The 13,941-nt window shown below is 54.6% G+C and overlaps 1 protein-coding gene across 4 annotated transcripts in view; it reads left to right on the top strand.

Annotated features, from left to right (window-relative positions):
* Positions 1–13,941, top strand: part of TTBK1 (tau tubulin kinase 1) — a 40,363-nt gene that overhangs the window by 22,998 nt on the left and 3,424 nt on the right. For all 4 annotated transcript variants that reach the window (XR_012126050.1, XM_037004254.2, XM_037004255.2 and 1 more), the window contains one exon: positions 11,916–13,474. Coding sequence is in view for 3 of the 4 variants with exons in the window: in XM_037004254.2 (XP_036860149.2) it covers positions 11,916–13,474 (1,559 nt within the window). In the remaining variant the exon portion in view is untranslated. The remainder of the gene's footprint in view (positions 1–11,915; positions 13,475–13,941) is intronic.

Raw genomic sequence — 13,941 nt, 5'->3', positions numbered from 1 at the left:
GGGAGTGTCAGAAGACTGGGACCCTCTCCTTGGGATGTGAGTGTCTGTCTGTCTTGTGGTGCAAGCCTTGAGGTGGGAGCCTGGCCAACCAGGTTCAAGGTTTGGAGGGGAGTGCCTCTATACTTGAAGATACGGGGGAAGCAGCCCTGTGACCCACTGGGCCTTTGCCATGCCGTTGCCACTGAGGACAGAGTTCCTGACTCTTGCATCTCAGTCCACTGAGTGCTGCCCCTCTCCAAAGGCACATGGGCTATCACCCACTAGTGGGATTGGAGCTGAGGATGGATGAAGAGGGGCCTCAGATCTACTGCTGAGAGGGCTCTGGAACCTAGGGGTGATGGGAGCTAGTCTAGAAGCAGTGGCAGAAAGGGTGGTTGTCAAGAATGCTGCAGGACCTGAGAGCTCAGCATAAATTTCTGCCAGCAGCAGCCCCACCACTGCCCTTCTCAGAGGATTACTCCTTCCTATAGGTGCTCAGCCAAGCCAGCTGGGCCAGGGACTGTGGTGAAGGCAGAACACAGTATAGGCAGATCAGATGGGGATCTGGAGATGGGTAGGGGGTCAGGATGCCAGAATGTCCATTTCTCAGCCCCCAACTTGTCACTGTAGGGATCCCCACGGTTCATTTCCTGACCTCCTGTCCATGTCAGCCAGCACCTCTGTTCTCCTGGGTAATGGGGTAGTGGTGAAGAGGGCACCAGGGAGGGCAGTGCCTATATAGGAAGGGAGGAGGCCTGAAGGTTTGGAAAACATTTATTGCCATGAGACTGTATCTTTGTATGTGCTTGTGTGCATCTTGTGATTATGAGTGTGCTTTTGTATGAACATTTGTGCATGTGGCAGGGCTGCCATGGATGGATGCTCAGGCTGTGCACTGCACAATTTCAGGGCATGCCACTTACATAGACTCTAATGTGAATGGCACCCACTAAAGTTGCAGTGCTGCAGCCTTATGTGTGGGTGTGCATGAGTGTGCATGTGTGTGTGTGTGTGTGTGTTAGGAAGTCAGAAAGATTATTTGTGCAGTTCCTGGTAGTTTCCTATGTACCTACTCTCATTCTGGCTCCTCTCTCTACCCTTTTCTCTTTTTGATCTCTGCCTCCCTCCCAACTCAACTCCTTTCAATCCTCAGCTATCTCTGGCTGAAGTAGAGGCCTCACAACCCCTGCCCCAGCCGGGGGTGGGGGTGCCATAAGTGGGTGAGCAGTGTCCTTCAGCTGAACTGTCTTCATACATGGCCAGCAATGTGGTATGGTTCATTCACTTGAGTTATGCCCACACCCACTACACTCTTTTCTCCAAAATCTCTTTCTTTTTGAGGATATCTAGGCCAAGTGCACCCTCCCAATCTGGAAATGAAAGCCAGACCAGTTACTGGACCAGTACTCAAGCCCCTCCCCCAACCCCATCCTGGCTGTTCACTTTTGAACCTCCCCAAGTTCAAGTCTGTGTTGCTCTCCAGGCTGTTTTGGGTGGCTCCATATACTGCCATGGCAGAAGGCAGAGAAGGGGTCAGGGTAGACCCTTTGAGGAAAAGGACAGAAAACACAAAGCACAAAGGTGGGGATGGGGAATGAACAGTAGCCCCACTCCCTGCCTTCTGTACTGCCCCACATTCTCCTCCCTACCCTCAGGCCCTCTTCCCATCCTTCCCAGCTAGTGGCAGGGGGTAAAGTGAAGGGGAGTCTGTGCATCAGCCACTCCAAAAGTCAGCAGCAGTGGGAGAAGGCCCCTGCATCTGGGTTAGATGAAACTGAGTACTCTGTTATCCAGCATTCCCTTTCCGAGGTTCCACTGTGCAACCCTGAGCACAGCTCCCACTCAGTGGCCAGACCCTGAAGTATTCTAAGATCCAAAAGTGCCTTGTGACATATCAGAGATGATGGCACTAGCTTCAGACTTTTAGCATTAAATACGTATTTCTGTTTCCCAAGCCTTTGGAGGTAAGGAATCCTGTTACGCATTCTAAAGGTAGCTGAATTTTCAAACACACACACACATACTCCAGAACTGATACCTGTAGGAGAGGGTGTGTCCTTTAAAGTAAGCTCATGATTCAAAATATTTTGTTCTTTGGGGACATCCTTCTGCTCCCCACCGTGGTGGAGGAGTGTCTTGTAAGCCATAAAGCTCTGAGCTAGCAGGAGGTGATCCTGATAATATTATTATCTTTTGAGGGTGGCTTTCACTTTTGGAAACAGCTAAGGCCATTTGAAACCACATGTGTTGGATCAAGTTCACATGAAGCTCTTCGGAGTCCTGCACGGATTGGAGCTGAGTTGCCTGTCTCAAGTTCCCAGACCAGGTAGGGAAGGTGTGAGCCTGCAGTGTAGTCAGGCTCTTTCTCCTGCAGGATTTGTCAAAGTGGAAACCAGAATGTTCCAAGACATGATAACCCTGCCTGGAGAAAGTGCATGACTTTCCCAAGGTCAGCTTTCAAAGGCGGCAGCACTCTGTTGTACTTTGAAAATGATGTTTTTGTACTTTGTAAGCACACCCTGCACATAGAGGTGGCTTCTAGTTATTTATTTTTCTTTTATTTAACAGTCACTGGCACACAGTGCTCATTATGTGCTAGGCAGTGATCTAAGCACTTTATAACATTAACTCATTTAATCCTCATGATAGCTGTGAGGTAGATCCCACTATTATGTGCATTTAGTGGACTAATCAGATTATTTAATTTACAACTACATATAAAAACCCCTGCCAATGCCAAATAATTGAGGTCTTGTTTGATAGAAGTTTTAGAGTATTTAAGTCTGTGTATTGTTCTATTTACTGTCCTTTCTGGTTGGCTCTCCTCATTCTATCTAAAAAGAAGGGAATTTTCTATGAGCCAGATTCTCCTTCCTTTTCCATTCCCATGTTGTCGTGGGATGGCATCCCAATGGGGGGTCTCTCCAGGGACCCAGCTTCTCAATCTCACATGGCCCCAAGCATCTCATAGCAGCTCTGGAGATTAGTGGGTGAAGTAAGAGTTATGGCGAAAAAGTAGCTGCTCAAAACCCTGACCTCAGTTGTATTGATGGGGTACTGGGAGTCGGGCTCACAGATGGGGCAAGTAGTGGCATTGGTGAGTTGGGCCAGGGGATTTGAGCTAGGTGTTACCAACTCATACATCAACAGGAGCGGAGCAGTGTCAGGAAGTGGGCAGGTTTGGGGCAGAAGGCCCCCTCCCCCATCATGCTCAGCTCAGCCAGTTGTTGCCACTGTCTTCCAATTTTTATGTGAAATCTCCCGATTTTTAATTATTGGCACTTAAGTTTTAAAAACAACTTTAAAAAAAATCACCATGTGAGCAAAACAAAATCGGTTTCTGGCATACCTTGAACTCAGTTTGCAACGTCTGTGAGCCTGAGGCCTCCCCATCGCTCTTTCTGTTCAAGGCTGCAGTGCTGAAAGGGCAGCAGTGTTCTTCCCTGGGAACTCAAACCAGGTGGGCTTCTTAGAAGAGGCAGCTCACAGCCAGTGGAGATGTGTGGTGAGTGCTGTGTGTACATGTTGGTGACCATATGGTTTGTGTGCCTGAATGTGTGTGTGGGCCAGTGGACTTGTTTGTGGTGAGTGGGGTCCTCCTCATAAGACCAGAGTTTTCTCTGTGGGACAGGACTCTAGGACAGCATAAAATGCTTTAGTAGTTCTCAGTAATGAACAAATACCCCCACGCACCGAAGACAGCTTGGGTCACAGCAATAACCATTCAACACTCATCCCAACCACTAGCACCGAACCTAGCAATCTCCTTTTGCATTTCCAGTTTTGGGAAAAAAAAGCATAGCCCTATCCAGCATGAGGGAGAATGATGGTACTTCTGAGCCATGCTGGCACATGAACCCTTGCTTCCCCAGCTAAGTTGGGGTGGGCATGCCCTTCCAATCCCAGGAAAAGCCAGGGGTCCTCTCTGCTGGGTTGGGTCCCAGGACCCTTTACTATTTCTCTCCTCTGCTCTGCCTAGGTCCCTTTTTCTGGGGTGGGGTGGTGCTGTCTGGCCATGCAGTGGTGGGTGAAGCCTGGGCCGCTGGGGTGGGCAGAAGGAGCTGTTGGAATGTGTCTATGTTGGGTGACCAGGGGAGGGGACCATGTTTAGGGAGGGTGTGAGGCCCCTGGCTGTGGGATCACAGGGAGTGCTGTATACTATGCTGTCCTTGGGCTGATTTATTACCTGAGGATGGAAGCATAGATCTCTAAGGACCTGAATACCACCCCACCCTACCCCAAACTCCACTGAGATTCCACCCCCATGGGCATCCTTGGTACCAAGGAGTGTGGCAGATCACTCTCCTGAAGTTGGGGGACATGCCTCCAAAGTTTGCATTATTCTCATTAGGAACAGAGGAGCCCCTGGGACTGTTGGGGTCAACCTCTGAAATGTTTAAAGCATCCTTCTCCCTAAGGGAGAGGCTCCCAGCCTGCCACATCCCTCAAATACCCCAAATCGTTCTCCACACCACCCCAGTGGGCTTCCCAGCTCAGGGAGCCCCTGAGCCTAAGCGTGGCCCCTCCTTCCCCAAGTAGAGTTGAGAACAGTGGAGGAGAAGGGGTAATGAAACCCAAAGGACTATGGGAACCTTCCTAGACCTCTCCTTCCACTTGGTTCTGCCGTCAGTCCTACCATGCACCCTCCCTTCTACCTGTACTGGCTGTAGGGGTGAGGGGGCTGGGGTTCATTCTGCCACGATTAGCTGCGCGCGCGCGCACACACACACACACACACACACACACTCTCCGTAGCTGCACACACACACTCACTCACTCACCCACTCACTCACTCCGTAGCTGCGCGCACACTTCTTCCACTCTCCGGACAGTAAACTAGCAGCTCCCAGCTCAGGGGAGCGCAGGGATCACGTTTCCGGCCACCTCGCACAAGTTTAAAACTGTAACGGGACCCCCTACCACTACTTTCCACTCCATCCCGCCCCCAAGCCCCTGTCCCAGCGGCCGTCGCACCACGAATGTACCTTCCGTCTTTTTAACTAGCTGCTATGCGGCGTGAGCAGGGTATTCCCCCGGCCTCCGAGGGCCCCGCCCCGAGCCCCGCCACACGCGTCCCCTGAGCTTCCCGCCTGGGCGCCCCGCCTCCGTACGCGGCCGGAGGGACTTCAGCCCCGGCGTCCTGCCCCCGCGCCGAGTTGCCCGCTGCTGAAGGACTGCCCTAGGTCAGCACTACCCGCCGCCCCGCCTCCGCGCCAACTTTGTTTGCTTTCCCCCTCCGCCAGCCCGCGGCCACTGGGGCCCTGGCCCCGGAGGGCCGTGGACTGCTGTAGGGGCACTCCCTCAGTGCTTCCAGAACGGGGGTGCAGGCGAGGGGCTGGGAGGGGGAGCTGGCCAAATCTCCAGGCTCGAAGAGCCCCCGTCGCCCCACCCCTGATTCCTGTTACCTCACCGCCCACAGGGCTGCCCCCCCGTGCCCCCCCAAAATTGGCCTTGCACTTGGATGCCAAAGAGCCCAGAGTGAGGGGGAGCCAAGCTTTGAGTCTAAGTCTCTCAGAGCCACCAACACCCCTTTTTTGCCCACACCCCATCGTTGGTATCTTATGCTCTACCCCACTCCACTACTGAGAGCCCTGGGGGTCCCCAAGCCTGCCCCTTCTTCCAGGTTTTCTTCCTACCCACTCCCGAAAAATAAAACTCAGGGACCAACATCTGCTTCCTTTGCACTTGCTCCGTCGACCCCCGACCTCGGAGGGGCTTCTGTGGGGGGAGGAGGCAGGGTTCAGGGCCCTTGTGGCTGACAGTATTGAGCGCAGAGAGGACTTGCCCCTGACCCCTGAGCGATGAGGCTTATGGGACTGGGGAAGGTCAGCCCTGGGGCCCATCTGAGCTCCTTTACTCTGAGGATCCCCCTCTCAGCGGGAGACCCTTCCAAACCATGGAGTTGAGGAGAGCAAGGGATGGGAAGGGGTTGGTGAGAGGACCCTCCGGGAGGTCCCGAATCCCAGCCGGTTTATTCCTGAGCCTCCCCCGTCTTGTCACCCCATCACCCGTTTTGTACTGCAATAATACTGTATTATAAGCTTGCACTATTCCCCGACCCCGGCCAGCATAAGCATGCACGAAAAAGTCAAAACCACACACACGAAGATGGGACGCTTTGTTTTCCCTTCCTCTCTCTCCGGGGGTGCGTCCTCAGTGTACAGAGCAGGTTGGGAAGCTCCGGCCCGGTGGAAAAGCATGCACTGAGTCCCCGCCCCTAGTCTGTGAGTACTGTACAAATCCAACACTTGAATCCGACACGCATACGCGCGGCACCGCCACGGGGGGCGGGGGACACGGACACGCACCCACGCGCACAAGGCCGCACGCCGGCGGGAATGGGGAGGCGCCCCGCCGTCGTGCGTCGCTGTGCTAGGGATCTTGTGCCTTTTTAAGTCCCTTTATGTTTATGCAGACAATCCGGAGAGCTTGTGTACTACCAAATCCTGATTAAAGACGCCTTCCAGGAACCTGCGCCTCGCCTGCTTTCTTTCACCTTCCTCTTTCTTAACCCATCATTGGATGCAGTGGACGTCTGGTTGGGCAGGGGCCTGGGGCTAGTCTTCTGCTGGCTCAGGGATGGGGTGAGGAACAAATTCCAGATCAACGGATAGAGCCTACCTGTACTCCCCGCGCCCCGCCCCCCCGCAGCTAAGACCTAGGCAAGTGGAGAGATAGAGGGTCAGGGGGTGGGGGAAGGAGGCAGGAGGCTTCAGCCGCCTTGAACTTGAACAAACCTCACCCTGTTGGCTGTCACCTTTCACCAAGAGGAAGGGCTTGGGGTGGACTCTGATCTCCAGGGCCCTACTCCAAATTGCCAATTTGTGGAGGGGGATGGGAGTAGGGGTGTGAGCCCACCTATCACTTAGTTCTCTTGTGGCTCAGACTATTGAAGCCAAGTGTATGGTGGGGATGGGAAGCCAGGATGCCAGCGAGTGCAGGCTTCCCTGACCAGTACTCTGTGATGGGCCTGAGGTAGCCCTGGTCTGGGGGAAGAATGGTCTGTTGAGGGAGTGTGAATTGTGCGGAGCCTGGGACCGGGGTTCAAGGATAGAATGTGGGTTGAGGAAGGACCACCTCAGTGAGGGCTGGGACGCAAAGAGGACTGCAGAGACTTCTGAGGCTCCCTCTGTCTCCTTCTCTCTGTCCCCCATCCACTTCTGCAGGCCTTCTCCACTAGGCCAAAAGAGGAAGACACTTTTCTCTTTGGGGCCTACAGCAAGTGTGGGGGCAGAAGGGCAAACTATAGCTCCACTTCTTGAGGACCAACATTTAGAATGCCCCTAGGCTGTCAGCTCCCTTGCCTGGGGCAGGAGGGATGGGTTGGGGACACTGAGGCCTGGGGTCGAGTGTGTGAGGATCTGTGGCCTAGGGGAGGCAGTCACCCTCCCAGGTTATCTTGTCCTTTCCACCCAGATGGCCATCCCAGGTCACTGTGCCTGGGGATGGTGGCACTCCTGCATGGGGGTGAAGGAGCAGAGGGGGGGCTTGTGACCTGGTAGATGTTTGAGAGTGGAGACCTAGACGGACAGGTGACAGATCTGGGAAAGGCTGTGGTGGGTGGAGGAGCCACCTACCCTGTCAACTGCTCATCTCCAGTTTTCAGGCTCAGCAATTATGGCAATGGGGGAGTTCCACTGGGGAGGAGGGGAGATGGGAGGTGAGCATGGGTGGCTGCTGAGGTAAGAGGAAGGGGGTCACTGTGAGAGGCATAAGGGGTGGGGAGATGAGATGAAATGCATAAAGGCATGAGAGGGTGGGGACCCCCTGCCCAGTGGGGTGGGTTTTCAGGGCTCACCCTCCTGCTTTTGTTGCTTGGCAGTCCCGCTTTGACCTTGGGACTGTGGGCTGATGTGTGGTGTGCAGTGTCTGGTTTGGCCTGCATTCAGGCAGAAAAGCTGCTCTGTGGACTATGTGGGGATGGGGGAATGTGGATTAACCTGCCCCTGGTGTCTCTGTCAGAGAAGTCGAGGTTGAGGAGAGCCGTTTTGCTGGTGGCGGGGGAAGATCAGAGTCTTGGCCATCTACCCCTCTCACTTTCCTGCTCATTTACGTCACGAGGGACTTGGGCTGGGCTCTGAAGCTGGTGAAGCTGGGCTCAGTGGAGGCAAGCAGAGGGCTGGGACTTTCATTCTCTCTGAATGGCTCAACTCCAGTGGCTTGCGTCCCTACCCCCACAGTTCTCTCCCACCACATCCACCTTTTGCCACACTTCATCAGAATCACCAGGGAGTTTAAAACAGATTTCTGGGCCTCACCTCTTTCCTAATGAATCTGGGAGGTAGGACTCAGGGCTCTTTGTTTTTAAAAATCACCCAGAGGTTCTGCCAAGCCAGTCTGGAGAACCAAAATAAGCAAAATGGAATCAAAGGGTTGCTGCCCTGGGAAGGGGGCAGGAAGATGGGAGCATCCCCAGGCCCCGACTTCCCCTCATTGGCAGTCGGCGCTGTTGCTTCTCTCTGAGCTGTAATGGAAGGGTGTCACTGCTGTCCCCCTCCCACGGTGTCCTCAGGCTAGGGGGCCAAGCACACAGCGGCTGTCTGGTGATCGCTGGCTGAGTGAATGAGCACAGGACTGGTGGACAACTGGATGATACTTACTGGGCTCAGGCATCCAGGAAAAAAGGGAGAGGGTGAAGACGGACTTCCAATCGTTCAGGAATGGAGGAATCTGAGCCCAGGCCTGGCCCTCTCCAGCACAGAGCCAGAGTGGGGGCAGGGGTGTGTGTGGAGGGGCTTGAAACAGAAAGCCCAGCATGCCCAGGCCAACGTGGGCTTGGCAGTGATCCTTAGGACAAAGCTGTTCCCACTCAAAGGTTCACAGCCCTTCTTGCTAAAGGCCAGAGGGTCCCCAGTTTCCCCTCATGGGAGGGTGGGGCGCCAGTGAGGCAATGGAAGGAGTTCTGCGTTTAGGCCACTCTGGTTGATGTGCTTTGTGACCAGGGCATGTCAGTGGCTCTCTCCAGGCCTCTGTTTTCCAGTCTGATGCTATCATCCATGTCTGACCTTTAGTTTTCATTCCTCTTCCCTTCCGTGTAATAGAAGAGGGAGGCTTTGCAATGGAAGGAGAGAGGGGTCCGCTCTGATCATCAAACCTGAGCACTGTGAGCAGAGGCTCCATCCTGTGGATGGGGCTTAGAGGTATCCATAGCTTGGTCCGAGGAAAGGGCGGTTCTGCCACGGATGCCTGAAATGTTAGCAGTGGGATGGGAAAATGGAAGTTTCCGCTGGATGGGATGTGTCTGGTACTAGGTGGTCGAGTTATGAGCCAGAACAGAGGCAGACATGCTCTGAGCTCTGTGTCTGCCTGTCCCAGGCTCTGAGGACCAGCACCGTCCCTGTGTTCCCCATTCACCCAGGAGCTGCCGGAACCCCCGCCTCTGTGTAGTCATGTTCTCTAGCCTTACCGTAACTAATCATGTCAAAGGGCCCTAGCACAAGGCCTGGCGCAGAACCAGCACTTAATGTTTGTTCAGTGAATGAGTGCATAAATGAAGAGTGAGTGCAGTGTAGAAATAGAAAACAATTGCTGGGGACTTCCAGCCTGGATGTGAAGGGGACAAAGCTCTAAAAAAGTTCCCTGCCTAGCTCAAACAGGGTGTGCTGGGGTCCCATCCAGGGTCTGGTGCTACCCTTCTTGCCTCACTGCCATCCACTCCCATCAAGTCTTCATGGATGGTCTAATTATGAAGAAGATTATAGCAGTTGGGGTGGAAGAAGTCACAGCCTTGGGCAGATCCCGGGCCTTGGGGATTCTTGCCTTCCCCTCCACCAGCCTTTGGGCTAGAGACCTTAGCTGGAAGAGCCCCTCTCTTTCCTACTCCCCTGTCCCCCATAGGTGTGGCATCTGGGAGCCTGGGGTTGGGGGGGAGGCAGTGACCTCCAAACCAGAGTACATAGGACAGGATGTAGAGAGTGGGGGTGCGAGGCAGCTAACATTTACTGAGCTAGCCCTAGGCCAAACTCATTCTTTACATGACCTTATTTATAACCAAAGCCTTTGTAAAGTGTGTATTATCCCCATTTTGTCTCCTAATATAGAAACCACATATTCCATGAGAACAAGGACCATATGCATCTTGTTCAACACTGAATTTACAGATTCTTAGCCTCTACCATGGTAGCCAGGACAACAGATATCCAAGGACTTCTTCTTGGAATAAATAAAAAGCCCTCAAAGGGCTCAGTGTTTATCAGGAGAGAGAACCATATAAACATCTGAATGTGGAATGGAGGGTGGAAGGTTCTGTATGGGAAGGGTGTGGGAAAGTAGAAAGGAGAGTGGTGAAGTCTGCTTGGCAGGTGGACAGGAAGGCTTTTGGAAGAGGAGCTATTTGAGCTGGGTCCTGGAGGAAGAACAGGAATTTGTCACATGAAGGGGGGCAGGGGCGGTGAGAGGAACCCCTGGCAGAGGAAGCTGCCTAGGGAAAGACCCAGCAGTGTGGATGAATGAGGCATTTGGGAGCGGCTGGGCGTCAGCAAGGCTGGAGCGAATGACAGGCATCAGAGGGTGCTGCTAGAAGTGAGGCTGGAGCAGGAGGTAGGAGGCTGACCATGGGCAGGAGTGGGGTTGTTATGTGCCAAACCAAGGACTGGAACTGTTTTCTGAGGACTGTGGTGGCCATTGTAAGTTTCTTCAGGTTTGAAGCAGAGAGAGATAGGATCAAATTTAAGTTCAGGAAGATCACTTGAGAGGCTGTGGGAAGGTTAGATGGGCAGTGTGGGATGGAGAAAACACGTTTGTGGCTACAGAACCACCAGACAGACAGGACAGGGCTATGCTTATGGGGCTGGGGCAGCAGACATGGATGTTTAAGAGCAATAGTTGGCAGGACACCCTGAGAGTCTGGATGGCACCTGAAGGTGTTGATGTCGGGATGTCTCCAGGTTCTGGTCTGGATGGGCTGTGTGTAGGAAGACAGAGACTTGATGTATTCAAAAAGGTTAACCAAGTGCTGATATCATCATTATCATCCCACTTGGAACAAAGCCATGTCAGTCCTATGAGGCCCGGTGCATTGTGGGCAACTGCGATGTGTGTGGATTGATGAAAGTGGAGCTGGAGAAAGCACAGTACCTGAAGTCTGATAAGGTGGTCAGGTCTTTCCGTCTGGAAGGAACAAGGTTAATGAGAGTTGTATCAGGAGTCTAGAAAGCCAAGAACAACGCATAACATTGCCAAAGATTCTGTATAAAGGTTCAAAGGGGAAAACTTAATTGAGCAAAAAGAACTGTCAGGCTGGCTGTGAATTCCTGGAAGCTCAAAACACATCTGTACAGGGCTGGAAAATACCTGGCTGACAGGCCAGAAAGGAGCAGGAGGGAAGGGGGCTGGAGTGCCAGTGCACTTTGCAGGGTGGAGGACAACCCAGACTTTGCCCTTGTCTGTTAGAACGTCATAGGTCCTAGTGGCCCTGGTGACCAGCTCCCTGGCTGTAGAGGAACTGAGTCCTGTGAGGAGGCAGTGAGGGCTGACCCAGGCACTTGCTGCCTCTCTCTGGGCCTGGTTTACTCATCTGTAAAAGAGAGGGTTGATCTACCTGGTGGTTATGATGCCTTGTAGTTGTCATTTTCCTCTCCTCATTGAACTAGACTTGGCTTTGGGTTTGGGGATGCACATGGAAAGGCGAGGAGCTGGAGTACTAGGAGACTGGGAGACAGAAAAGCCACCGGGACCAGGGCCTGGGACCTCAGGGAGCCTGGAGCATGGACACAATCATTCATCAGAGATTTACTGAGCACTTACTAGGTGCCAGGGACCATTGTAGATCCTGGGGATACAGCAATGAACAAAACAGACCCAGCGTCTGCCCTTATGGAGTCATAATCTGGTGGACCACCTGGGCATGTGGGCCTCCTAGCTTGGGGGGCAGTCCAGGTCTTCTCCGGCCCAGGAGGCTGGGTGGCCTCAGCGGACCCTGTGTGTGCCCCTTGCAGGTATTCTCCGTGGCATCCCCATTTGAGATGAATGGTCTCCCACGAGCTGTGCCTCTCAGCCTGCCCTACCAGGACTTCAAGAAAGACCTCTCCGATTACCGCGAACGTGCTCGGTTGCTCAACAGGGTCCGGAGGGTGGGCTTCTCGCACATGCTGCTCACCACCCCCCAGGCCCCGCTGCCTTCTGTTCAGCCTCAAGCTAATGGGAAGGAGGAAGAGGAGGAGGAGGAGGAAGATGAGGAAGAAGAGGAGGAGGAAGAGGAGGAGGAAGAAGAGGAGGAGGAGGAGGGCGAGGAGGAGGAAGAAGAGGAAGAGGAGGAGGAGGAGGAAGAGGAGGAGGAGGTGGTAGTCCTGGGGGAGGTGCTGGGGCCACGCAGTGGCTCTAGCAGTGAAGGGAGTGAGAGAAGCACTGACCGCAGCCAAGAGGGCGCCCCATCCACACTGCTGGCTGACGATCAGAAGGAGTCCAGGGGTCGGGCCTCCATGGCTGACGGGGACCTGGAACCTGAGGAGGGCTCCAAAACGCTGGTGCTCGTCTCCCCTGGCGACATGAAGAAGTCGCCCGTCACTGCCGACCTGGCCCCCGACCCCGACCTGGGCACTCTGGCTGTACTCACCCCTCAGCACGAACGGCCCCAGCCCATGGGCAGCCAGCTGGACGTGTCTGAGCCAGGTACTTTGTCCTCTGTCCTTAAGTCTGAGCCCAAGCCCCTTGGGCCTGGGATAGGGCCAGGGGCCGGGGCAGTGGCCACGGGGGCCGGGGGCGTGGCAGTCACCTCCTCACCCTTTACCAAAGTCGAGAGGACCTTTATGCACATCGCAGAGAAAACTCACCTCAATGTCATGTCTTCCAGTGGACAAGCCTCGAGGCCTGAGGAGCTGGGCACTGGGGGTGAGCTGGGCCTGGAGGTGCCCTCTGATGGGAGGGCTGTGGAGGCAGGGAACTCTGTGCCCCTGAATGGCATCACCCGGTCAGGGCTGGAGAGCTGTGCCCTGTCCGGTCCCCCTGGGGGTGCCCCCTTGGAGGTGGTCACACACCCACTACCCGGTGGCCCAGCCCTTGCCAACAGGCCAGCCCCACTGGAGTCAGGCCCAGAGAAACTGGCCATAGTCTCCCCCAGCCACCATGCCACACCAGGCCCGCGCCCCAGGAGCCGTATCCCTGTCTTGCTGTCTGAGGAGGACACAGGCTCAGAGCCCTCAGGCTCGCTGTCGGCCAAAGAGCGGTGGGGCAAGAGGGCCCGACCGCAGCAGGACCTGGCACGCCTGGTGATGGAGAAGAGGCAGGGCCGCCTGCTGTTGCGGCTGGCCTCTGGGGCCTCGTCCTCCTCCAGTGAGGAGCAGCGCCGTGCCTCTGAGACGCTCTCAGGTACGGGCTCCGAGGAGGACACACCCACCTCTGAGCCCGCAGCGCCCAGGAAGGCTGGGCGGGCAGCTGCCACCCGGAGCCGGATTCCCCGCCCCATCAACATCCGCATGCCCACACCTGCCTCGGCCCAGCAGCCTCCTGGCAGACCCCATGGTGCGGCTCCAGCATCTGACACAGCCATCACCAGCAGGTGAGAACTGCTGCCAACTCCTGGTGGGCAGAGGGTGACTGACCGCAGGCCTCCCCCAGCAGGGACTTCCCCAGAGCCAAGGTCAGGGGCTATTGAAGATTCAGGAAGGACCCCCAGGTACACTTCCTGTCCACCACCTCCCCAACTAAATCTTTTTTCTGACTCAGGTCCCAGCCTTGTCACTGGGCTCACAGGAGTGGCTACAGTGAGCATATCTGGAGGGGTGCCAGGGAGTTCAAGCTTGGGAAAGGTTGAGGGGGGCTACTGTGGTCCACACACAGCCTCTGTGTGCCATGGGACATTTGAAGCCAAAGGATAAAGCCTGGAATAATTCTGAGAAAACATTATTCATATTAATATAAACATAGGTATATTACACAGTATAAAATCTATGAGAATTTTCAAGATGAAACAGAGTGGTCAAAGAAAGCCCGCAGTAAGCTCATCTGCGGCAGCCTGGGAGTGTG

This window comes from Manis javanica, chromosome 16, assembly GCF_040802235.1.
Source record: "Manis javanica isolate MJ-LG chromosome 16, MJ_LKY, whole genome shotgun sequence".
Classification (NCBI taxonomy): domain Eukaryota; kingdom Metazoa; phylum Chordata; class Mammalia; order Pholidota; family Manidae; genus Manis; species Manis javanica.
The sequence above is the reverse complement of the archived record's forward strand: the minus strand, read 5'-3'. Positions and strand labels throughout refer to the sequence as shown.